The sequence below is a fragment of the Hipposideros armiger genome, unplaced genomic scaffold (assembly GCF_001890085.2).
Source record: "Hipposideros armiger isolate ML-2016 unplaced genomic scaffold, ASM189008v1 scaffold_8, whole genome shotgun sequence".
Lineage (NCBI taxonomy): Eukaryota > Metazoa > Chordata > Mammalia > Chiroptera > Hipposideridae > Hipposideros > Hipposideros armiger.
Genome location: NW_017731358.1, coordinates 8,207,319 through 8,234,123, shown reverse-complemented (window position 1 = coordinate 8,234,123; position 26,805 = coordinate 8,207,319). Strand labels below are relative to the sequence as shown.

Below are 26,805 nucleotides of genomic sequence, written 5' to 3'. Positions count from 1 at the left end.
TCTAACATTCCTTTTAATACTGGTTTGGTAGTGATGATTTTCTTTAATTTATCTTGTCTGGGAAGCTCTTTACCTGTCCTTTGATTTTAAACGATAGCCTTGCAGGGTAGAGTACTCTTGGTTGTAGGTCCTGGCTTTTCATCAAGTAGAATATTTTGTGCCAATCCCTTCTGGCCTGCAACGTTTCTGTTGGGAAATCAACTGATTCTTATGGGAGCTTCTTTTTAAGTTACTAGATGCCTTTCTCTTGCTGTATTTAGGATTGTTTCTTTGTCTTTAACCTTTGCCATTTTCATTATAATGTGTCTTGGTGTGGGCCTCTTTGGGTTCATCCTGTGTGCAATTGTCTGTGCTTCATGGACTTGTATGTCTATTTCCTTTGCCAAGTTAGAAAAGCTTTCAGTCATTATTTTTTCAGATAGGTTCTCAATCTCTTGCTTTTTCCCTTCTTCTTTGGTACCCTTATAATATGAATGTTATTCTGCTTCATGTTGTCTTAGAGGTCTCTTAAACTACCTTTTTTTAAAAAAATTATTTTCTCTTTTTGCTGTTCCAATTGGGTATTGTATACTACATTGTCATCCAAATTGCTGATTCAATCTTCTGCTTCATCTAGTCTGCTGGTGATTCCTTCTAGTGCATTCTTCGTTTCAGTTACTGTATTCTTCATTCCTGACTGGTTCTTTTTTATGCTTCCCATCTTATTGTTGAAGTTCTCACTAATTTCCTTGAGCTTCCTTACAACCATTGCTTTGAACTCTGTCTCTGGTAGGTTGCTTGCCTCCATTTTGTTTAATTCTTTTTTTTTTCTTTCTTCTTTTCTTTCATTTGAGGTACATTTCTTTGTTTCCTCATTTTGGCTGCCTCTCTGTGTTTGTTTCTATGTATTAGGTAGGTCTGCTATGTCTCCCAGTCTTGGCCAGGTGGCTTTATGTAGTAGGTACCCTGTGGGGCCCAGTGGCACAGTCTCCCTGGTCAGTTGAGCCAGGTATTACAGGAGTATTTTGTGTGGGTTGTGTGTGCCTTCCTGTTATAGTTGAGCCTTGATTGTTATTGGCACATCAGAGTGGGATTGACCCTCAGGTGACTGGCTGTGGGGTTTGACCACATCCACATCACCCTTTGTGCCACTTGTGGGGCTCATTGGGTGGTGCTCTGCTGTGGTCTGAAGCCAACCTCCAAGTATGTTGGTTCTGGGGCCTCTTGCAGGGGGCTCTAATGCAGGCCTAGGTCAGCCACTGCCTGTTACTCACTGGAGGCTACCCGGTAGGAGCTACAATATGATCCTCAGTTGTTTGCTGCCTGTGCTAAGCATGGAGGTGCATGGGAGAGAACATGCTGCTAACTGAGGATAGCTACCACCAATAACCAGGCCTGGGATAACTATGCAAAAAGCCAGGACACCACAGGCCTGCTGCCACCTGCCAGCTCCTTTAAAGTTTAGCCACTGATAAAGCCTCATATGGTACATGAGTTAAGTGAGGCAAGGTCTCAGGGATTCACTAGAGTGGGAAGAGTTGTGGTCACCAGGTTAATGTAGACTATGGTTTGGTGCCAGTGCTGAGCCTGGAGTGACTCAGTAAAACTTTCAGAGCACACGTGGCCAGTCACTGCCCACTTGGGCCCATTAACTCAGATAGTTTTCCAAGAAAGAGTGCAAATTGGGTGGGGCTGGCTGCTCCTCAATAAAGTGCCTCCAGCAATACACAAATTGGGTGGGGGTATCCCAGCTGAGTCAGCAGAGTGGAGCAGCTGAGCTCACCAGGGCAATCAGATTCAGATTCGGCCATGGTGGGGGCAGACTCAACACCTTAAAGATGGTGCCTGCCTGCCAGCTGCATAAGGGGGGACTCTTCACCAGGAAAGTGCTGACTGTCCTCAAGTCCTCCCCCTGCAGCCACACACCTCAGTCTGCCCCTGTATGTCTCTGAGGCTGTCCCCCGCCAGTCACCATCCCTCTGTTGAAGCCGAAGGTGAGTACTTGCGAGTGAGTGAGTCTATGTGTGGGCTGTTTAATAGGATGCCTGGGTTTCCCGCATCCTTCTGTCCCACCCAAATGGTTGGAATCCCCACTGTTTTTCACAGCTAGCTGTTGTGAGGGTTCCTCTTCCTGGCACCAGTACTCAGGGCTGGGGAGACTGGGGAGGGCAGGGGTCCCTCACTCTTCTGGGTGGAACTTCTGTGGCCAAGATATCCCTCCTGATTCTCAACCACCACATGGAGGTTTGGGGCCCCTGTTCTGCATCTCCACCCCTCCTACCAGTCTTGATGTGGCTCCTTCTTTATATTTTTAGTTATAGGGCTCATGTTCAACTAGACTTCAAATGACTCTCCAGGTAGATTGTTCTACAATTTAGTTGTAATTTTAATGTGTTTAGGGAAGGACACAGGTGCAGTGTTTATCTACTCCGCCATCTTGGATCTCTCCAGCCTTGGATATTTCTTACCAAAGCTCTCTTTGCTTTATTCTCAGGAACTTTTCTTTAGGAGCTCTGCATTTCTCTTTTTAAGAAAATAATTTTGAGAAGTGGAAGAGTCCTTACATAAAACCAATATTCAGAATTGTCCTTTTGTTGGCATCCTGAAGACATTTACACCCTGGGGCAATATACCATATTTCTCTTGTACTACTAGTAAGATGTTTCTTTTTGGTAGTGGGAAAAGGGTGACTGTGAAAGTAGAGATAGAAAATAAGAACTAGCATTGAGCTGCATTCACAAGCATTTCAATTTTAACATACAGATGAGAAATAATGATCTGGAAATTGACTCCTGTAAAATTCTTTGTGCCATTCTCTAAAATTCTCTGAGGGGGTATTTGAACTTATCTCAGTTGGAAGACCATTGATCCACAGCAAGTGGAAAACATGAGATCCAGGAAGCTGGGGACTGTTACAGGGTAATGTGAAGGAGACTGTGACAGGCTTACAGGGCAATCACTCCAGAATGGATTTAGAGGATGGAGGATGCCAGGAGAAATGGCTCCAAGAAAGAGATGGAACTGATAGATTACCTGATGTATTTGAAGGTACTGAGCAAGATTTGTTGGAGTTTGGGGGTTTCATACTTCACCATTAATTATTGATGACATTGCTAAAGCTAAGTGGTTAGCCTGCTGAGAAAACAAATGTGGTAAAAATCCGTGTATAAGTGGACTTGCACAGTTCAAGGGTCAACTGTACAAAATCCTGGCCCTATCCCATATACACAGAATTGGGAGGGGAGGCAAATAAGTTCTGGAATCTGCATTTTAAACAAGCACTTCAGAGGATTTTTGTGCACTTTTGAGTTTGAAAGCCATCGCTTTAAGTCTTTAAATGGAGATGCTGATTAATTGTAACTGGAAACCAGATCCTCTCTTACTCTAAGGAGCAGCCGTAGCAGGCTCAGCTCCAATTCTGCATCAGGCACACTGGAATATTTGAGGCTCAGGGTTCTCTCAGGGTTGGATTTCTTGGAACTCCCTCTCCTACTACAGTGATTTAACTCAGTCTTAGGACTATGGAGAAATGAATTTTTTATTTCCTTCTTCTCCTTTCCCCAAAACAGTATCCTCCTTTGAATTTTAAGATATTAAGTCAATGCAGACATTCTGTCAGATATTCAATCTTCTTAAAATAGATGCTACCTGTGCTTTAAAAATTTAAATTATACCAATATTTATTAAATACTCACAGAAGGCCCTACCTAGGCTGGGTGCTACAGTACACACTGTTGAAATGAAGACTCAAAAGCTCTGATTATGGCAACAATTAGGAGCTCTTCATTTCAGTCTGATGGGCCAGCACATCAATTCAATGCAGTTCATTTTCAGAATGGACAGAAAAACAGCAGTGTCAAGGCACTTGGGTTATATCATGGATGTCTCAATTTTAGGGGCTTCTGAGAACTGAGATAAAGCTGATATGGATTAACCCCTTTGGGAGCTGCTCTTCTTAGAACACTGAGGTGAAGAGAACAACTGAGGGATGTACAACCTGAAGGACAGATGACTGGCAAATGCCTTCACATCTAGTTGCCTCCACAATGAGTAAGAACGTTGGTTAGACACTTAAATCATTAACAGGGAAAAAAAAATTCTTTCTCTATTGCTAACAATTTGTTCTATCAAGAAAGTAAGAAAATTAAAGATTTAAATGACACATTTTAGAAAGTATTTTGGAATTTACACTTATTATCTAAAAGCAATTCTGATGAGCAGGTTTCAGGAAGTCTCAGCAAAAATTCTAATTCAAAACATTCTTTTTGAAGAACTCTGGTTAATAACATTCATTTTTGGCAAACAGCCTTATCTTGTTGCTACTAATACTACTTGCAACAAACTTACCTTAGATTATTAAAATGTTTTTCTTAGAAAACTATATTTCAGGGAGTCACCCCTGAGAAGAAGAAATGGAGTTGAGCAGTAATGTTAATTTTTCAAGGTTGACCCTGAAGCCATCAGGATTACTTTCTTTTTTAATAAGGAAGAAAAGGAAATTGGGATTCTTTTTTTTTTTAATTAAGGAAAAGAAAGGGGAGGGGAGGAAAGGAAAGAGTTATTGATTTATTCTTTTAAAAGAGGACTGTAAAGAGCTGAAGTTGATTTAGGTCGTTATGCATTAAGTTTCTGCTTCCTAACTGCACAGCCTCTGTTACAACACACTTGTGCCAAATTCTACATACAGATCCTGATTTGCATAGATAGCTCTCTTTCATGTCAAAAAAAGAAATCAGGACTCAGTCTTGTGGGGGAGGATGCTAAGAAAGACTAGAGAATATTCTAGCTGATGAAAAGTGCTTTTCACATCCTTTTCCAAAGTCCTAAAACAGCCTTTCTAAAAGCATTCTCTAACACTCTTATTTTAATGTCCTCTTTCAGCATACCTTGATTTCCAAAGCACTTCTGAAATTTAATTGAAATGGAATAGAAAGTGAACTTAGTGTTTTTTCCCTAATTTTAAAATGAGAAGCTGAAACTGTGTATTTATTATTATTATATTTTAATATGGAACAAAATCAGGAGTGCAGAGGCCTGCAGCAGAGCCAGAGAGAGAATACAGGTGAAAGGGTGTTGTTTAATAAGGCAGTAAATTACAGTTTTTGGGAAGCAGGTTTATGTATTAAAGAAGAACCAGGGCAGAGAGACTGAAACAAGCATAAAAGATGGGTAAACAAAGTAATGATGAACAATTATGCATACACACACACACACACCATCCCCCCAAATTTCTGGATTATGAAATCCAAGAATCGTAGTCCATAATTCATGTAAATGTGTTGCTGTGGAACTTATTTTTACTTTTCTCCATAAATACATTGTTGACACAAAGCATAATATTCTTAGTTTACAGATTACAGTTAAGAGACATTTCAGTTGACTTTTCCTTCAAAAAAAAGAAAATCTGAAGAGGTTGTAAATCTTATTGCCCTTGTGCAGGTCTTAGATTTCACCCCATTTCCAAACAGAAAACAGTAAGAGTGCAGACAGCTGTACCCTAAAGAGTGAAGGATTTAGTGAGCTGTCCATTTCTTGCAGAATTCTTCTTTTCTGGTTCTGCTGTTCTCTATGTATTATTAATCTATTTATATTTAACTCTAGCCATTAGTCCGCCTCTTCTGCGACTGAACCATTTGCAAAGGAGAGGAGAGGGAGCAAGGATTGCTATTATTAGGCATCCTTGTGTGTGTTGAGGGTGGAGACAATTAAATAACACCATTTTGCTTTTGTGAAACGACACATTGTTTAGGGTGGACAACTCTGAGCTGGTTAACATACCTTTCCCTTCAAGAAGGTAAAACAATAGAGATACATTTCTGAGGTATTTAATTAAGCCTTCAGCAAGGAGTGTGGGAAAATTACAGACCCATAAAAGTCCTCTACTTCTGAGTAAGAGTAAATTTTCTGTGCATCACTCTGTCACTGCTCACTTACTGCATCATTCTGACAACATCTCATATTTCCACAAGGCTTTTACATAATCTATAAACAGGGACAGAAAGGTGAGGAACAGCGAGAATGGGGACAAAGTTTGGACCTCCCACACTGTCGCTTCCTTTCCGTTTTCCATTAAAGGGTGAAGCTGAAGGGTGGCATTTTAAGATGATTTTGTTAAAAGGCTGAGACATTAATAATTGACACAGCAAGAAGAAAGATGTGGAAAACTGCCACTGCTTGCTCACTCTTCCAAAGAATAAGTGTAATTCAGTCATAATGAAGGCTCTTTAATGTTCCTCCCCAGAACCTTTTTCGATCAGGGAAGCCTGGAATCTGTAGGCAAGAAAGATAATCACATTAAATCTCAAGTAGGCAGAGTTCAAATGCTAACAGCCTTTAAATTTTTTTTCTTTAAAATGTCAGTCTGTTGTTCCTTAACCACCATTCTGTGGTTTTACTCAGAAAACCACAGCAGATTAAATAATAAAAATAAATTCTACCAAAATGGAAAACATTTGCTAACAAATTGGTGACAGTGTCATCTAAATCAGAGAGGGTGAAGGTGAACCTCATAATAGTCAACACTGGACTTTTATACAAACTATTTGCATTGTGATAGACTGGATTTTCAAGCAAATGATTTTCTTCTATTATTTTATAATGTAAGCTTATCCCTGGATTTTTTGTTTTTGTTTCTTGGATCCTTAAGTTTCCCTTGACATGATCTTCTTTTGTATTTAACAAGAAAATCAGTTGCTTGTCCCTACAAAGGGTTTTACTCTATTTTTTTTTAACCACTTCCAAAGATAAATTTGGAAATCACCTCTCCAAATTTAAGAACTCATTTTATCAAGAAAAGGTGGATACTGACCTGATTACCATCTCTTGAAAAGTATCTCTTCTCTATAACCTGTGAGAAAGAAAGATTATAAAGGTTTAGTACACACATACATGGAAAAAGTGGATAACCACAATGACCACAAATGGAACTAAAAGGCATGTATCCAGATTAAGTCTTTTCAATAACTATAGACATCTAATACAATGAATGAGTCGAATCTGGTGCTAATTAGATCAGGATTGTGGGAGTAATGAGGAGCCTGCCTCATTCCAGAAAGCATTAATGATAGACGGAAAAAAATAAATGAACAAACAAAAACAAGTACATAATCAGAGAATAACATAAGATTCCATGTAATTCCTAGTGTACAGCAGGAAATTTGGCTCTAAGTTTCCTAGCAGTCAGTTCCAAAAGGTAACAAAAAGAATCCATAAGATGAAAGCGAAGGGCTTGCCTACTACAATAGTACAGTCAATCCCTGCAGAGGAGTCTGGGGTAACGTAATGAACCACCACATCCCTCTAGTAAACACAGTGGTAAACTGGGCAGGGCCTCAGTGAAGACAGACAACACAACATCAAAAGCAGTCAATTAGCTTCTTTGATAACTGCATCCTTAATTCAGTAGTTTCAGAACTGTCTGTATTTGGTCAGCAGGAGAAACAAAGCAAAGCAGTGGCTGTGTCTGCACAAATCCAGCACTACTATAGAAAAGAAGCCTCTAACTCTGTGCCCTAACATTGTGAGTTTAAGAGCTCCATGTTTTCAGATGATGAAAAACATTTTAAAACAATAACGAATTTTGGTCTAATCCTTGAGAAACTGCAATGGTTGCAGAGGCAGTATTGTTTTCTTTACAGAGAGCTGTTGTGATGAAGAAAAGTTAATCAGATAAGAATACAGTTTAGCTAGAGATTAAGTCTAAGGCGCTGGAATCTAGAATTGAGCAAATAAGAATTCCTCTGCCTAAGCACTGAGCACCTCTGTCCAGGCCTGCACCAGTCTGCTTTCACCGGCCTGACGGTGAAATCATCCAGATTCTTTCTATTTTCGAGACTATGGCTGGGTCACTTGTTATAGCAAGAGTCCCAGGGTAAGGTGGTATTTCAGGGCCTCGGTGGTGGAAAAGCTTGTCCACGGTTAATATATATCTTAAAATACTCCCACAGAAACTAAGAAGGGTCTGAATTCTCCTTCCTCTCTCCAGGGAAGGACAGTAAAATCCTATCATTCTGGAGTGGGGAGGGATACTACCTGCTAAGGGAGTCTGGAGAGGGAGTCAGAGTCCCTCTTGGAAAAGAAATCTTTACATTAAATTCTCACAGATATGAAGTATAGAAAACTGGGTTTCAGGCAACCACCTCCGTCTGGAGGTCTGGCCAGCCTTCTAATCCACATGCCTTTTGTAGTGATTTAGGCAAAGAGACGTTACCTTTCTGCTTTTGCTCATAAAATTCCCTACCATCAACTTGCAATGTCTTCTTACCAAATCTTGCTCTCTTATTAAAACCAACCAAGTTCCCTCTGATTTTTTCTTTTAATAAAACCTTGCCTGATTGTTTCTCTAGGATACAACTTATTACATTTAACATTTTAAAGTCAAAATTAACAAATTATTTAAAAATTCAAACAGCATATTGCAGGATCTTTCCATGTAAACCAAAGATCTATAAGATGTTGCTCTCAGGGCATAGAATTTTGTATCATATGGGAGCCAGGGATCTAAACCAAATTGAAGTTGTTACATTTTAAATTTGAAAACGATCTGAAATGAAAATGAAGTTCCTTGCAGTGCATCCCATTTAGAAAATACTAATATTTGTATGGCACACTGGGGAAAATAGAAAAGGCTGCCAATCACCCAGCCCCAGGGGATCTGGCTGCCCTGAGAAAAGAGGCATCAGTATCTCGGTACACCTGTACCTTATTTTCTTTCTTTCTTTTTTTTTCTTAGCTGAGCCATCCTGCCACCTGTTGGCAGCTCAGCTAAGGCTGGGACTCGAACCACTGTTGCTCAGAGCTCACACTCCTGAGCAAGCTCTTAACCAACTGAGCCACTCGGCCAGCCCTTCACCTGCCCCCTATTTTCCACACACCGGCTGGGAAGTTCTGCAATGAAACAAAAATTTCCCAGTGATCTAATATTAAATAGGGAGGGGTGTGGGGCTTATCTTATGCCGACATATTGGATAAAAGGCCAAATTATTAAGTCCCTAAATTGCTAAAAGAAAAATGATTCATAAAGAGCTATGAGGACAGAAATGTTTTTCTTGGGAGATTATACTTGAAATATAATACAGAAATTAATCTTTTTCAATACTACATACAGAAATATATCCTATTTTACTTTACTACAATGTCAGCCTTGGGCAAACAACTTAAACTTGGTCAATACTATGTGCAATGCAGCTGTATGGCCTGTGAAGGAAAGACAGTGCTCTAGTTTACCTGTTTGCTGAGTCATTCTACATTTTTATTCCAGTTCCGGGCAATAAGATGATGTAAGCAAGAGTCAATAATTGAGATGCAAAGGTTTCTGACAGGGAAACAATAGGGAATCAAAATGACATAACCTTAGAAGTAATAGTAACGTTTATGTGGAAAATATTAATAGCTGAGAGAGCAAAAAGAACTCAGGGCTTTAAGTAGAATCTCCTCAGTTCACTGTCTTTTGTAGGAGTTAGGGGGCACAAAAAGAGCTAGAAAATAGGGAAACATAAATTGTTTTAAGGAGGGGAATTAGGTTATCTTTTAAAAAACCCCATTTAAATCCAGTAACTTTCATCCTTTGCTTAGAGAACACTGGTGAGAGAATAAATACGTCAGCAGACCTTGAGCAATTATACCAACAGATAAGAGAGATCCAAACAAATATTAGTCAGCCTGTGAAGTTCAGGACTAAGGAATAAAAGGACAGAGCATTCTACAAAGAATTCAAACTCTCATAATATATAAATTAAGTATAAAAATAACTTAATTGTAGCCATTACCTTATCAAAAAACCTACTGAGCTTGACAGCATTGGAAGAACCTGCAGCTAAGTACCGTGGATTTGTGCAATCCTAGAAGATGAAACAGAAGATCCACAATTAAAAGTTAGGAAACATAAACGCTTTGTTAGTTATTACTGTTCCTGTTGTACATTTCTACAGTAAAATATGAGGCATAATACTCTCACAAAATAGTCATGTAATTTTTTTTTTTTTTTTTTTTTTTTTTGAGCCATCCTGCTACCTGTTGGCAGCTCAGCTTGGGCCAGGACTTGAACCGTTGTTGCTCAGAGCTTGCACTCTTCAGTGAGCTCTTAACCAACTGAGCCATTCGGCCGGCCCTAGTCATGTAATTTTTAAATTATGCACAAAGCAAAGAGGATAGTGTTAAAGGAAGATAAGGCCCCTTTTTGTGATTTAAGCAATTTTAGAGGACACTGAACCAGTGTGACCCACCTATATTTACCCGGAAAAGCAGAAACAGACCCATTAAAAACAGTCAACTTTACTTTTCAGTGCTAGTTACTCACCTGTGCTCAACTAATTAAGTTCTGTGCTGTTCATACAAACAGTAGGAAGCATGAAAAGAAGGAATTCGGAGGAGCAAAGAACAAACAGAAGGTGCCAGGGATTTCTCACTCACTGAGTACAAGGTAATACAGCACATCTCTTGGTAGGCCATAAAGGCAGTAACAGACAATAGATATATATTTTTTATAATAATACACACTAAGTTTATTATTACTAAATATCATTAAGTATTATTATTTAATAATAAATAACAGTAATGAACAATAGACATGTTACTATTAAATAGAATTTTTAAAAATAGGAAAAAAATGGGGCTCAGAAGAGATGATACAATCTGGAATGTTAAGTCATTCTAATGCCTAGTAAAGACTTCAAAAGGCTTATTATCTTCTTCCTGGAATTCTAGTGGTGTGTTGCCTTCGCTTGTCATTGACTTGCCATCTCAAGAGATAGAGTACTTTGATTTTTACCTCAAATGCCACCTAAGACCAAACTATGAGGATATCATGTACGCTCCTTTGCAAGAATGATATCTGTCTTCCAGTTGTCTGTGTCCCTTGGGAAATTACTGGTGTTGCATTTATTTTGTTTTGCAATCTCTAAGCCTACATGATTCCTTTCCAATGAATTTTGTAACAGTCACCTATTTTTTATCCATCTACAACATTTCAAGGCTCACATTTTAAATTTTGACCAGGAAACTATAAAACATTTTCAAAAACCACACACACAAAAAAGACTACAACAGACTTTTCAAAGATCACAGGATACTGGAAAAATCAGAGGTCTTTGAAGCCAGCAAATGCTGAATCTGAATATCTGTCCCAATATTCCTAGATTGTGTGACATTGGTTAGGTTACTAAATCTTTAAAATGGAGCTCATTTATGAAATGGGAATAGCGAGACTTATCCCATAGGATTTTTGTGAAAATTAAATAAGATAATGCGTGTCTGGCACATAGCAGGTACTGAAATGTTAGTTCCCTTCTTTCTTCATTCCAGGAAAATGCGGTCAGATGTAATTTTCAGACACAAAGCACCTAACATAAGAGATAATTCCATATATGGATTAAATAGACTGAAGCATCATCTGGCAACTATTGTGTTTGAAATAATGTTTAAACAAATTAATACAGCAGTTGGGGCATACAAGAGACAAACCTTAGATGACCCTGTATGAGATACGTTTTACAAAAGGGATATTGGTTACATAATCAACAGAAAGTCAAAAGACTTCACAGATGCTTACAAATACAGCTAAAGTACTAAATCCAAAAACTAAATCAAACAGCAAACCAACAGGCAAAATCTCCCCAAAACTAAATTCTAAGGCTACACAATTTCAAGTTGACCAAGCTAGAGAAACCCTATAATTTTAGGATAAGGATTTTAAAGCTGAAAGAGCAATCATCTGTTATTGATCATGGCTGAGGGCAAAGCCTGAAAATTAATAGCTCTAAATAGACTGTCTAAGCTTAAAAAGGGAATATTAACCAGGAAAGATGCTTCAATATGATTGCTTTGAAGTAAACACATAACAGAGAAAACTTTGAACTAGACACAATTAGCCTAGCAGAATTTTTAAAAATAAGTAATGTTCTCCCTATTTATAATTTAAACACTTTGCTCTTTTTTCAGGCAAGATAACTGATTCCATCTTTGATGTATACATTAATGTTATATTCTTACTTTTCTATAGTTTTAGGTAAATTCATGCAATAACCAAAGATGTTAGCACTAATACTGTTACATTAGATTTTTATTTGAGGCTTTATATTTAACTTGCTGAGTCTTTTTGACTGTTATCTCTTTTTGAAACTCTTACCCAATTTTCCTCCTCATTTTTAATTCCCTGCATACGCAAGGCCCCCTTGTTGTTTCTGCCATTTTCTTGAAGCCGTAAGCTGATAAAGTTCAAAAGTATGTTGTATATGAACTTTGTGGAGCCTCTGTGTGCCAAAGTACCACCAGTTGAGAACCTTTCCATTTTATTAACAACTGGCCTGGCCTTTGCAAGTAAAGTAGGAAAAACATGTATCTAGCCACTAAACTCAGATACATTCCAAAGCACATTAAAAGTAATTACTGGAATAATAAGTACATTTAATGGTAAATTTCTCTTTCAAAATAATGCTCAAATGAAGTAATCTTAGCATTTCTTCAACAAGAATATTATATATTTATAAATAGCAAGAATCCTCTGGAATATCATGAGCCAGTGCTGACTACTTGGGGCATTTCTGCTGAATAGTATGGCAGCTGAGAAAAATAGGCACCTCCACTGCAAAGCAGAATGTAAAAAACAATGGAATGGCAGACAGAAACTGACTTAGCTAAAGGGGTAGAGATGGGGTCGAACCAAGCAGTGGTCACAAACGTTGAATCACAGAATAAGGGCATCAGAATTACCTGAGTCATTTGTTAAAATTAGAGTCCTGGTCCTCCAGCCAGACCTTATGAATAAAAAGCTCCTGCGGGGGAAAGTTATTAAAAAACTTTCACAGGCACTGTTGGTAATATGAATATGCAGTCAGGTTTGGGTAACTGTTAATCTAGGTGATTTCTAAGAGTTCTTTCAGCTTCAAGATTCTAAACGTTAGCTGAAGGATAATTAAGTGGAAATAGGCTTAACTGTACAGCACAGGCTGGGAAGTGGGAGTGCCTGCTTTCACCTGTGTAACCTTGGCCTTGCTACCTCTCTGCTTCTCGTCTTCATTTTTTTTTTTTTTTTAGCTGAGCCATCCTGCTACCTGTTGGCAGCTCAGCGGCTTCTCAGCTCGGGCTGGACTCGAACCGCTGTTGCTCAGAGCTCAAACTCTTGAGCGAGCTCTTAACCAACTGAGCCACTCGTCTTCATTTTTAAAATAGGGATAACAATAGTACCTACCTTATAGGGATGAGGTGAAGATGATGCATGTGAGCTAAAATACGCAGAGCACTGGAACACTGCTTGGCACATAAATGCTCAGTTAAATGGTAGCCATTGGTATTATTAAACCACCACTACCGCCACACATCTGAGTGCCAGTGTACTGTGGATGTTGTGGAAATTCTACTTGTGAGCACTGACATATAAACCATGACTGAAGCCGCTGGCCAGGATCCTTCTCTGGGCAACACTAACTGGTTTATATGAGGACGTTTCTCAGCCTTTTCAGTGCTGAGTTCTAACTGGGCTAAACATATCAGGAAGGGATTCAAACCTCTGTATTCGCATCCGTTTGCATACACCAATGCTTATGAAGCAATCCTAGTTTACAGTTTGTAATTTTCTCACTTGCATATTTGTTTGCCCTTTGGGGTAAATTCTATAGTTGAAGAAGCTAAGAGGCTTTTCTAAAGCAAGAATAATCAAGGTACACTATCAGTAACCTTTCTTTGTCACCTTTAATTTAATTATTTTTATTTTGGTGTGATTTATAAATATCTTTTCAAGAAAACGTCAACGATTTACATTATTCATAGAACAAAGTTTGAACATTCCAACAGATCAGCATACAAGCAGGCTGAAATGACTGTGCCCATCTGACAGTCTATGCTGATTCCAATTTTCACCACATTTTGAACTGGAACCCAGATAGCCTGATTTCAAGTATAAACCTTCTTTTGTGAGAATATATGACTTGTGAAGTCTCCAGTTTTGCTTTCACTTGATAATAATACAAACATGCAGTAGTGAAAATACACACCAAATTAATCTCTTCTGCATTGAAATCCTCAGCCAGGAAAGCAGTCCTAGTTAAAACTTCATGGCGCTTGGTTTCATGAATCTGGTCCAGTTTAGTCCCTATTACCAATAGTGGTATTTGGTTATCAGCAAACTGTTCCCAGTCATAATCCCTGTAATATATAATGAAGACATGAACAGAATTTACCTTTCAAATGTAGATGTGTAATACTTAAATGCAAATGGTTTAATTCTATTTTACTGATAATTCACTGATTCTTGCTCACCCATCACCTATAAATCTACTTTTTTCCTAATTTCTTCCATCTACTTATTTATTTATCAATCTATTTTCACCATCTATAGCATTCCATCATTCATCAAAATTTGTTCCCATGACTCTTTATAGACTATTTGAATAACTGAGTGCCCAACAGGTATACCAAGGTAGGTTGACTTGACTTCTCTCAAAGCTCTTGTCTTCTAAGGCTCAGGAATTTTTCTGTGTAGATGCAGAGTGGATTCAAACCTCAGTGAAGAGAAAACTCAGGAACCTAGCGAGGCACTCAAGCCTTGTGCCAGAGGGGGAATGACAAGCTTTTGGGTATCTTCAGGGGTATGCATAAGCTCTATACCTACCATACACATTTCTGTCTATGAATAATAAAGAAAAACAGATCATTTCAGGAAAATAGGAAATAGGGATGTTGAAGGCCAGAATAAATCAACCATAGGTGATGCTATAGCCTAGGAAAAGATGGATTCAATACATGGAATGGGAAGGAAAACAGCTGAAATGCAAAATGAATGGTAAAAGGAAAGAATTAAGTACCAAATAGTTGTTTGTTCTGACATGAGAGCTATGGGAGACAGAGGACAAGCAATATGAATCCCTTAGGGATAGTGGCCTTGGGTCACTGGCTATTATAATTCTTTTTTTCTATCTCTACTCATAAGATAGATAGAGTGATACTCCTTCTATTACTAAAAGGAACACAGCGCCCAATGTTGCTGAATTAATTTAAATTCTATTCACATATAAGAAATAAAAGATTTGTATTTCTGACATGTTACAAGCTCCATTTACAGCAGTCAGCAAAAGCTGGTTGAGAACACCTTATGACAGTAAATCAATATTGCATAATCCAATCAATACAACCCAGTTGAGCGTAGGTTTTTTTCTTCCTTTGACATTTCTTTTTCTTTGAGTAATCTAAATTGGGGAGTGTGTGTATGCAAAATTATCAAATCTTTTTGCCCTTCGCAGTAATCTTGCAGAGCCTCCATTACTGTTCAGCCTTGGAACACAATTGTTTTGAACTATGTAATCTCCCATTTCGTAAAAATGTTATTATTCTACTTATTGCATCAAAGCCAGTAATAGTTTGAGTTCAAGGCCTTTGATTCTTTTTACCAACATCAACCCTGATTCAGGGGAAATGGTCCAAAACTGAAATTTGCTTTATTAGAGAATAAAGTGTTGAGAGTGTCCTCCTTTAGGACTATTTCCTTTTCTTGTACTCACTATCTCGGGCTCACATACAAATTTTTGTATATAGTTTATTAAACATCATCTTTGATAATCATGTATCTCTCTCACTTGTAGTCTTGCATAATCTTTTACACATCAACATGTATATGTATTACCCATGTAATATAACACATGTTGCACATATGTTATACATTAACACATATATGTATTATATATATGTAACATAACATATATGTGTTGCCATATACATATAATTTGGTCTGTTATTTCTCTTTTTAGCTTTCATTTTTTTCTCTCTTTCATTAAGTCTTACATCCAATTTAACTTTGGCATAAACGAAAAACTTGCATCTTTCAGACCACTGTATTTAACTACCATTTTAGAGAGGATTTAGGATTCAGAAAAACAAATTTGTAACAGACACTACAGGCATACAATTAGCAAAATCCAGAATACAGTAAACTCTACAGGACAAACAAGTCATCTTCTTTCACACATAAACTGCGAGAAGGTAAAAGAAAAAAAATAAATAAATAAATAAAGGAAGGGGATGTTAAGATGAAAAGAAACTTAAGAAACCAAATACGAGTAGACCTTATTTAGATACTGTTTTGAATAAACCAACATTTATGAGACATTTGGGAAAATTAAAATAATATTTGATATTAAAGAAGTACTATTAAATTTAGAGTATGACAATTATATTTTGGTTATGTGCACATAGTCCTTAACTTTTAAAGTTACACAATGAAGCACTTTATATATAGATGAAATATTATGATGTCTAGGATTTGCTTCAAAAATAAATGGAGTCAATTGTAATTGAAAAAAATAAATAGAAAGACACACAAAAAGTCTCCCCAATTTGATCTATAGGTTTAATTCAATTCCAATCAAAATCCAAGCAGATTTTTTTGTTGATACAGACAAGCTGATTTCAATTTTAAATGAACTAGAATAGCTGAACAATTTTGGAAAGGAATAAAACTGAAAGAATCACATTGCCTAATTTTAAAACTTACTATACTGTTTGTTACAATAATCAAGACAGTGTAGTATTCATGAAGGGATGGGTACACAGATCAATGGAATGGAATTAGGGAGTCTAGAAATAGACTCATATAAATGTGATCAACTGATTTTTTGGCAAAGGAGTTAAAGCAGTTCAATAGGGCAAGGATAAACTTGTCAACAAATGGTGTTGAATCAACTGTACATTCATATGCAAAAGTCACCCTCAACCCAGATCTTACACATTATCACTAGCTCAAAAAGGATCACAGATCTAAAAGTAAACCTAAAACTATAAAACTTCTAGAAGAGGGCCGGCCGAGTGGCTCAGTTGGTTAAGAGCTCGCTCAAGAGTGAGCTGAGCAGTCCCTGAGCTGCCAACAGGTAGCAGGATGGCTCAGCTTAAAAAAAAAACAAGAACAAAAAACAAAAAACAAAAAAACTTCTAGAAGAAACAAAGGAGAAAACCTGCATGTTCTGAGATTAGGCAAAGAGTTCTTAGACATGAAACCAAAAGTATAATACATCAAAGAAAAAAAATGAGAAATTAGACGTTATTCAAATGAAAAACTATTGCTTTGTGAAAGACACTGTTAGGAGAATGAGAAGACAATCTACAGAATGGGAGAAAATATTTGCAACTCAAACATCTTACAAAGTGTTATTTCGGAGGGTACATTTCTGTAATTGTTATAACATTTCAAACCAATTGTGAAGCAATCTGGGCTTACCCATTTGTTACCAAGACTCCAGTTGGCACAAAATCCCTGCTGAGAGCTTCCGATGACCAACGGTTCAAGTTTTGGGATGACTTCTTATTTGTTAAGTCGTGTACTAAAATAATACCTAAAATAATAAGAGAAAATAATGTCAATATGGTAACAATTTTTGTTTCAGAATTGGCAAACTGGGCTTAGTAAACATAAACATTATGTTGCTTAAGGAACCTAGCCATTCTAGTATGACTAACAAACTCAGACACAATTATTTTACAATTTCCTCTACAAATTCTTATAAATAATTGTTTACAAATGAACTACAAAATTTTCTTTGGCAGTCTAACTTTTTTCTTAAGTTTTCTAAGGGCTGACAAAATGTCATTAACCTTTTAGAATGTCTTTTCTTTTTTTCTTCATTCAACACTTAATGTGTGTCTAATTCTGCCTGGCCCTAATTGCAGAACTACCCCATCAATAAAAAGAACCAAAATTACTTCAAATATACACAAGAATTTCTATGCATTCAAAAAGTTTGTTTTTCCACTATGCATATTACTGTCATAAATATCATACACATAATACTTATACTCGCTAAAAAATAATCAAATGTATTAAAAGAGTATTGATTTAATTTGATACAACTGCTATTCTTTAGCTGACAAAATGTTTTCCTGTAGATTATCTGCGCCTGCCTAATCCACTCAAAAGTCTAATATTTTAGTTCTTTGAGAGGTTTAGTTAAAAGAGAAAAATAAATATGCCAATAGAAGAGGGTAGGAAGAGATAGTTAAGAAATATGAATAGTAGAAAACTGAAGAACTTTCGAGAGATTGAGAAAAATAATAAAATGTAATGAGGCTCAGAAATATAATTAAACAGAATCAGTTAAGATCCTAGATAGAAAGGCAAAGCAGGTAATTATTACAATGAGATATAGACAAAAAAGGAAAAGCTTTAATGGCTAGTGGAATTTAGGTTATTTTGTAGTCAAAAGACCATAGGCTTCCAAACCCCAACCCTTTTGTATATTACCCAGATTCTACTGTGAAAAGAGGGCACAGAACTAATGATTCCTCCATCTTCAAGATGTAAGAAATGTCAATTTGACAAAGGCCGGAAGAGTTAGATTTATTTGCCTCCTCTAGTTTCCATAGACATTTGTGCAACAAAGATGCTCGTGCACATTACAGTTGACTTGTTCAAGCTGGCTCAGATAAATCTGTATAAATATAAATCTGGAATAAATAGAGATCTGACAGTTGCCCCCATATATCAAACGGCACTCACTCTACCTTCCTCAGTGAGGTGTTGTATTAGGCATTAAGTACACATGATAGAGGTTAGATTTTTAAAAAAGGAATAAAGAGCTACCATTAAAGAATGTAGCTAATATTTATTCATCACTGACGTCCTGAGAGTACTGTGTACTGAGTGTACATATGTACTGTACTTTACACGTGCTATTTAATTTGATTTTCAGAACAGTCCGATGAGGCAGGACTGAATGTGGAAACTTAGGCTCAGAGAGGTTGAGTAACTTGCCAAAGATAACATGGTAAATGGAATAGCCAGAATTTGAAGTCGGGTAATCTGACAGTAAAAGACTGAAGAAAAGCAGAATAAAGTCTCACTTTAGGGCAGAGGAGTGGTAGATATTTCTCCTCTCTCTATATCCCCAGTATAAATATAATATCACAAAACTATGGGTGAGACTTTTGGTTGGGGGAGTGAAAGGGTTACAAAGACCTAGATGAGCTATTAGATGGGCTGGGAGGAGTTTATTTTTTTGGGATCTCTATATAAGGCTTTTGAGCTCTTAAGGACATTTCAGCACCCTTTTTCCTTATTATCCCTCTCTCATTTCGGCCGAGAGTTCTTGCTTTGTAGACTGCGAGTTAGGAGGGCCAGGTGGGGTCCAGGGGAAAGAAGGCAGGTGATAACTGATCAGAATATGTTCTAATCTTAAGAGAGGGTAGAGACGCTTTACAGGTTTCCTCTGGTGATTACCAGCCTAGTTCCATCACAGTGGAAAGAAGGTAAGTTACTGAGCCAAGAAGGTTATTGCTAAGAATAAAGACTGTGCATTTGAATGGAGTGATCCTTATGCTGTTTCTTAGGAAACAAAGGATGGTAGATGAGTAAAGAACCTTGAGTATTTCCACCAAGAGAAATGTTCCAGAGTTAGGGTGAAAAAAACAGAAAACTGTTCATATAACAGGGATTTTTTAAACTTAAAGAAACAGAAACATACTTCAGTCTTATCTGTAAAACTAACACAGAATATATGCAATTATTTCAGTAATATTCAAGGAAGAGACAAATCCCTAGTTAATAGTAGATATAGAAAAGATAATCAAGTAAATGGATTTAGATGGATTTCTTCTTCAGCACTCAATACATTTATGACTCAGAGTTTCTAGGATTTGAATGGGCTTTAATTTTATTTATTTATAATTTTATCTTTATCTTTCTCTTAACTCTTTCTCAAAAAGATCTAAACAAAAGTTCAAAAGTGTTACATATGCAAACTTCTCTTTACCAGATCAGATTTATATCAACTTTGACAAGTCATTTGGCTGATATAATCAGAGTTTACCACTTGATTCTAGGTCTAAACCAGACTTCTTTTCTTTCTCTTCTTTTCTCTGTGTCGCCTAACACTACACCAGTCTTATCTTACTGTTTCTCATTTATACACGTTCTATTAATATATGCCATTATCATGTACTTTCTTGCATGACAATGTCCTGTATTAATGTCACCATCTTATAACTGTGTTATGTTTCATTTATGAATGTTCTGTTGCTTCAGTTAGATTGGGACACTTTCAGATAGAATTCTGAGCTCAGCGGGACATAGGTCTGAACTAACATAACTCATTTTATTCCATAGGATGGATCCATTGGCAAGAGCCTTCTCTATTTGTCTTTATAGTATCTATAACAGCTTGTGATATGGGAAGATATGATATTGAAAGAAGAATATGTATAAGGAATTAAGAAGGTACTAAATAATTGCAATGCTTAACTAATACTGAATGAAATCTAAGCATAGTATAAATGAGGTCTTATTAATAGCTAAGCATATACCAGGAGGGAAGGGGTGAGATACTGAATCTTTTGGAACATCAACTGATATTACATTTCACAGTAAAATAAAAAGGTTTAAAAAAATGAATTTAAGACAAGAAGACAAACTGTACGAGTAAATCACAGGTGTCAGTGGTTTCGTTCTTTGAAATAGAGTAGGTACTCTATGACTTGTCATTATGTCCTCCATTACATGCTCCCCCTGGAAATCTACTCCAGGTGTTTGAATATCTATAACTGGGTGAAATTTCTGCACCCCTAAAAACACCCTTAGGCAGCTCTTTATAATTTATTGCATAGGACGCTCTCTAAGGGGCAGAATAAAAAACATCTGTATCTTTGTGACATCTGGCTTAGACTGTGGATTCCTAATAGTTCTACTGTATTTACTCAAAATAGTTCTATTGTATTTATTCAACTGATGGGAGAACTGGCAATCCCTGAGGACAGTGTTTTGAAAGTTCCATGGTTTATTCAAGTCCCCAAAATAGAATTTTATTTCACAATATTTAGTTTGACAATAATATAAATAGAAACACTTAGATAAAGCAAAATTTACGTTTTGAATTACATGGTTAGAATCTAGAAGCACAAACAGGAATGTGATATGCAGATTTAAATTAAGAGTTGTAATGAGACCTTTCTTAAATTAAGATGAGTCCAGCATCCCATGGCATTCCATATCAAATGATCTGTACTCTTAGATCATTAATAAATGGTAGAAACAAAAAACGGTTTACCATTTATAGAGTTGTAGAATACTGCTCTTGTGCTTTTCACACTGCTGGCACTGCCCACAGAGCCTCCAACATCCCATAATTCTATATAGTAGGTCTTCTCTTCTGGGGTTCCTTCTCTGTAGTCATGAACCTAACAAATCAATTCATAGAAATAATTATTATATCCACTTAGAAAACTGGTAAGCGCCCTCCTTTCAGTTTAAAGCATTGGATATTCCTTATCAGCATCTCACCCTCTGACTCTCTGATCACCACCACCACCTCCTACCTTTCAAGCTTCCTACCTCTAATATTCCAACTCTAATAATCTTTGACTCCGTTAAGACCATATATGTAATTAATCCTAGTACCTTTCACAGCTTCTCCTTCCACTTCCAATTCCTCCCTTCCTAACTAAGCACAAATTCCACGATTTGTCATTTTAGTCACTCTTTTACCCCTCTGTCACATTGTATTCACTTGACACAATTCCAACCCTGATTATATCCACCTTTTCCCTGATTCCATGTCTATAACCCAGCTAGCTGAATGTGAAGGTCAGAAAAATACACATTCAAGCTGACTGCATTCATTTTAAATTCAAGTGTATCTTAGGAGCTGTCCTTCAAGCAGTTCCATAATCCAGTTCCTCTTTTTCTCTCCTAGATAATTATTTCATACTTTCTCCTCATTTTCAAATTTCTAATATCTCTTCCTATCCTCAAACATAGCTAATAACCTTGCTTCCCGCGACAGAAGAAATCAGAAGAGAATTTCTACAACCTGTTCTTCCCATATCTATCCACCTCCCTGCATCTGTGCCCATATAATCTATTATACTTACCCTCCAGCTATTATAGATAGGTAGGCTGTCTGTGTCCCTAAGGCCAAATACCCCCTCTTGTGCATGACATCCCATCTCCTCTTTCTTATCCAAGATGTAGTTCCTCTCTCTCCTCTCTCCTTTTTACCATCAGTTTTTCCCTCTAAGTTGGATAATTCCCACCAGCATAAAAATACCATAAATTTTCCCATCTTAGAAAAAAAATAACCTTCTCTTGATCTCCTCCAGCTACTATGCCGCTTCTCTGTTCCTTTTTACAGCGAAAGCCCTCCAAAGAGTTGTCTGTTCTCAAGTGTCTCTAATTCTTTTCCTTACATTCTCCTTTGAACTCATTCCTGTCACACTTTTGCCCCAATTACCCCATTGAATTATACTTTATCAAGGTCACCAATGGCCTCTACTTTGCTAAATCCAGTGATCAGTGAACAGTTTTCGTCTAATTCTACCATTTGACACAACTAATCACTCCTCTGCTTTGCAAAACTTTCTTCACTTAGCTTCCAGGATATCACACTCTCCTGGTTTTCTTCCCACCTCACTGGCTAATCCTTTTCAGTCTCCATTTGGGTTGTCCTTATCTAACTTCTAGTTAGAGTGTCCTAAGGTTAGTTCTTGGGTCTCTCTTCTTCTCTGTTAACACTTGCTCTCCTGGCAACTTCAGATAATCTTATAATTTTAAATGTCATCCTTATGTTGTTGAATTCTGAATTTATTTCCGTCCTGGATCAGTTCCTTGAACTTCAGACTACCAATATCCACCAGACTACAGTTTGGATGTCTAACAGGTACCTCAAATTTCACATCTAAAAATAATTTCCCACTCTTCCTCCCAAACCCATTCTCCCAGTTTTCTTTGTCTCAGTAAAAGGCAATTCCATCTTTCCAGTTAGTTGAACGGCCCAAAGCTTAACAGTGATCCTTAACTCCTTTCATACTACGTATCTGATATGTCAGCAAATCTTGTTGCTTTTGCCATAAAAATATATCCAGTGCCTGATACCCATTAGGAATGTAATATATGTATTGAAGGAACAAATTAATGATTGAATAGTACAGAGGTTACTCCTAATTGCTTCTACCTTTCCAGCAATCTCGTTTTGCCTTTAGTCAGGCTCATTTTTCCTATTTTTTCTTAAAACCCTTCACTTTTCCCTTCTATTCTGTACCCATTCACTTCTTTATTAACCTCTAAACTTTGATTGATTTAAACCTTTGCCTTTATTTCATCTCTGCCGACTCACATCATCTGGTTTCTGCCACTGATATTCCATTGCATTTTCAAAGGTCTGCACTGACTTCATCATCACCAAATTCAATTTTTTTTCCCTCTCTCAGTCCTTATCTCTCTATAGTATTTCATACGAAAAATCAATCCCTCCTTCATAAAATTCTCATCTCTCTTTGCTCTTGTGTGTATCATCATCTTGGCTACCCTCCTACCTTTTGATCAATCTTTCTCTGACCCCTCTTTCACCTTCAACTCTCCAAATGTACCCCAAAGTTCTTCATCAGCTCTTCTGTTGCTAAATTTTCTTTTCTTGAAAACCTTATCAGTTCTCATGGTTCAGGATTATCTCTGTACAGATGACTCCAACTCAGAATCCTCTTGAACTTCAGTACCTCATTTTCAAATTCTTCTGGACAGACTCAGTTGTATAACTTGGATACAGCCCTTCATCATGTCCAGAACTGAATTTATTACCATTTCCTTCTCTTTCACCTATAATATATATCCCCTTTCTTGAGGGATAGTCCATTCATCCATTGCCCAGGCCACCCATTCAATCATTAATGCCCAGTATAAATTTTCCACTCTTCACAAGCACCTCATTTTCTCTCTTGAGCTGCTATAATACTAATTTTCTATATCAGTGCTGTCACACAGAACTTACTGTGATGATGAAAATGTCCAATATAGTAACCACTAGCAACATGTGACTACTGAGCTGTTGAAATGTGGCTGTTCAACTGAGGAACAATTTTAATTTTAGATAATTTAAATTTAAAGTCCTACATGAGTCTAGTAGTTACTGTATTTAACAGCATTAAAATACTTTTTTTCTTACTACCAGTCTGGAACAAGGGGCAGTACAGAGTAGTGATCAAGAGCACAGGCTGTTGAACTAGACTGTCTGGGTTTTAATCCCAACTCCACCACTAAGCAATGTGACCTTGGACAAGTCATTTTACATCTTTGGGCCTCAAATGCTGCATTGTCAAATAGGGACACTGACAGTACCTATTTTAAAGGGTTGTGGGAATTAAATTAATTAGTGTGCAAAATAGGTGCCTAGCCTAATATGAAATATTTACCAAAATAGGCCATATAATGTGACATCAAGCAAATCTCATCAAATTTCAAAGGATAAAAATCATATAGTATATGTTCTGAAGACAATGAAAGTGAGGTAGAAAGCAATAATTAAAAGATAATAAACATTCTCAAATGTTTGGAACTTAAGTACCACATTCCTAAACAACCCATGAGTCAAAGAAGAAATCACAGTGGAAATTACACAGTATTTTAAACTGAATGATTATGAACAAAATTTCAGAGGTATAGCTAAAGTTGTGCCTAGTTAAAAATTTAGAGACTTAGAACTCTAAATGAAAGCCTGAAAAAAAAAAATCAATGAAACAACTTCTTATTTTAAGAAGTTAGAAAAAGGACAGCAAATTAAATCCAAAGAAAGTATGGACATAATAAAGAAAAGAGCAGAAATTAATGAAGTAGAAAACAAATATATAATAGAGAAAATGAACAAAGCCAAAAACTAGTCCCTGATAGACCTCTGGCAAGACTGATCAAGAAAATAGAGAATAGCTATATGAAAAAACTAATATTACTAAAGATCCTACATATATTGAAAGACAACAGAGGACATAAAAACAAATTTTTTGACAACTTTTTTTGAAATAGACAAATCCTTTCCAAAACATAAGTTACCAAAATTGACACAAGAAGAATACAATCATTTTCACATTTTCTTTAATGTTATTTAAAAACTTCCTGCAAAAAAAACTTCAGGCCCAGATGGTTTCACCTGTGAATTTGGTCAAATATTTAAAGAAAGAAATAACAGAAGGGGAAGGGACAAGACAATACAAATACAAATTGGTAACTACAATATGGCTTCAGGGATAGAAAAGAGTCTAGGGAATATAATCAATAATGTTGAAATTTTTTTTAGGGGACCAGATGGACTCATGTCTTGTTAGGGAGACCACTTCAAAGACGGTGTAGAGACCTGACCACTGCACTGTATTTCTGAAGCTGATGTTGAATAATATTGTATGTCAACTATAATTATACATACATATAATCATGGGATGTGGAGTAGTGTGTGGGAATGGAATCAATGGAATTGTAATAGATAAGTATGATATTGGGGGTGGGAGGGCAGTGGATGGGGGAGAGGGGTTGTTACTTTGTGAGAGGTGAAAAGGATAACTATTGCATTGTTCTGTACACCTGAAACTAATAAAAAAACAAAAACAAAAAACCCCACCAATCTTACATAAACTATTCCAGAGAATAGATACATAAATAACAATTCCCAACTCATTTTATTAGGCTAGCATAATCCTGATACCAAAACTCCACAAGATTATAAGAAAAAAAAATGATAGGCCAATATTTCTCATAAATTTAGATGCAAACATTTGAAAAAATATTAGCAACTTGAATCTGGCGATTTATGAAAAGTCCAATACATCAAGGCCAAGTTGGATTTATTTCAAGAATGCAAAGTTGGTTTAACATGTAAAAATCAAACGACATAGATTACCACGGTAACAAAAGAAAGATGGAACATTATGATTATCATGAAAAAGCAACTGATAAAATTCAACATCAGTTCATCATACAAATTTGCACCAAAATAGGAATAGAGGGGAACTTCTTTAATTTGATAAAGCAGATCTACAAAAAAATCCTACAGCAAACACCATACTTATGGGTATTACATTGAAAATTTCCCAAGATTGGGAATGAGATAAAGATGCCCACTGTCATCACTTCTATTGCACATTGTACTGGTGACTTAGCCAATTCAATAATAAGAAGAAAAAAAGCCAAAAGGTAAATTACATGAGAAGAATGAGCAGACAGAGCTCTGGGTGGGGATAAAAGGGGCAGGTCAGGGGTAAAAGGGTGGGGGTGAAATTGAAGTGAAGGTCAACTTTAAATTGTAAAGCACTACTTTAAATTCTCATTTTAAGCTTTTCTGATCCTCCCTACAAATCTGTAGGCTAGATAAAGCAGATATTACTTACCTCTGCTTTGCAGGTGATATACTAAGGCTCAGAGAAATGAAGTGATTTATTAGTCTAAGATCACTCTTTAAGAAGCAAAAAGCAATATGGGGATTGACCCAAGAAATACGAGTTTATAAGTTTCTTACTAATATGTCATCTCACGGGAGCTAAAAAAGTCCAAAGGGAAATTGTGTGCAGAACTAGCTATTGGGTCTGCCAAACTTAAATAAAGTTGTCATTGAACTCATTATTTAGAATTTTTTTTTTCTTCCATATCTAAGAATTTGATAGGTTGAAATGACAAATGTGTCCCCTCTGACTTGAAATGCATAGAAATGCCATGAAAATATTTTTTTAAAACTAAAGAGGACAAGCTTAAAAGAAAGAATGGGAAATCCCCAGAAGCTAGAAATGAAGAATTTAAATTCAGAGTGAGAAGTGGGAACTGACCTAGATTCAGATTTAGCTTCAGGGGCTGGTCCCTGCAGATTTAGTGCCCATCCAGGAATAGAGATCTGTTTTCCAGCTTTTATTTGTGGATGAGTGGTAAGGACCAGACTGTAGTTCCCTTCATGAAATCTGGACCCTTGATGAGCTGCCCATTCAGTGAAAAAGAGTAGGAAAAAGTCTATCCACTGGCTCAGGAAAGCAGGAAAAATTTCCTTCGGAGACCTCAGGTAGGAATAGTAGGGGGTAGATAAAAGGTCCACAAAAAAAAAAAAAAAAAAA

General features: G+C 36.8%; 1 protein-coding gene across 1 annotated transcript in view; it reads right to left on the bottom strand.

The window, feature by feature from the left end:
* Nucleotides 1–4,943: 4,943 nt before the first annotated feature.
* Nucleotides 4,944–26,805, bottom strand: part of RABL3 (RAB, member of RAS oncogene family like 3) — a 30,793-nt gene continuing 8,931 nt past the window's right edge. The window contains exons 3-8 of the mRNA XM_019653006.1: nt 20,997–21,126; nt 17,180–17,294; nt 13,968–14,118; nt 9,747–9,818; nt 6,788–6,826; nt 4,944–6,249 (exon numbers count right to left, since the gene is read on the bottom strand). Coding sequence (XP_019508551.1) covers nt 6,184–6,249; nt 6,788–6,826; nt 9,747–9,818; nt 13,968–14,118; nt 17,180–17,294; nt 20,997–21,126 — 573 coding nt within the window. The 3' untranslated portion in view covers nt 4,944–6,183. The remainder of the gene's footprint in view (nt 6,250–6,787; nt 6,827–9,746; nt 9,819–13,967; nt 14,119–17,179; nt 17,295–20,996; nt 21,127–26,805) is intronic.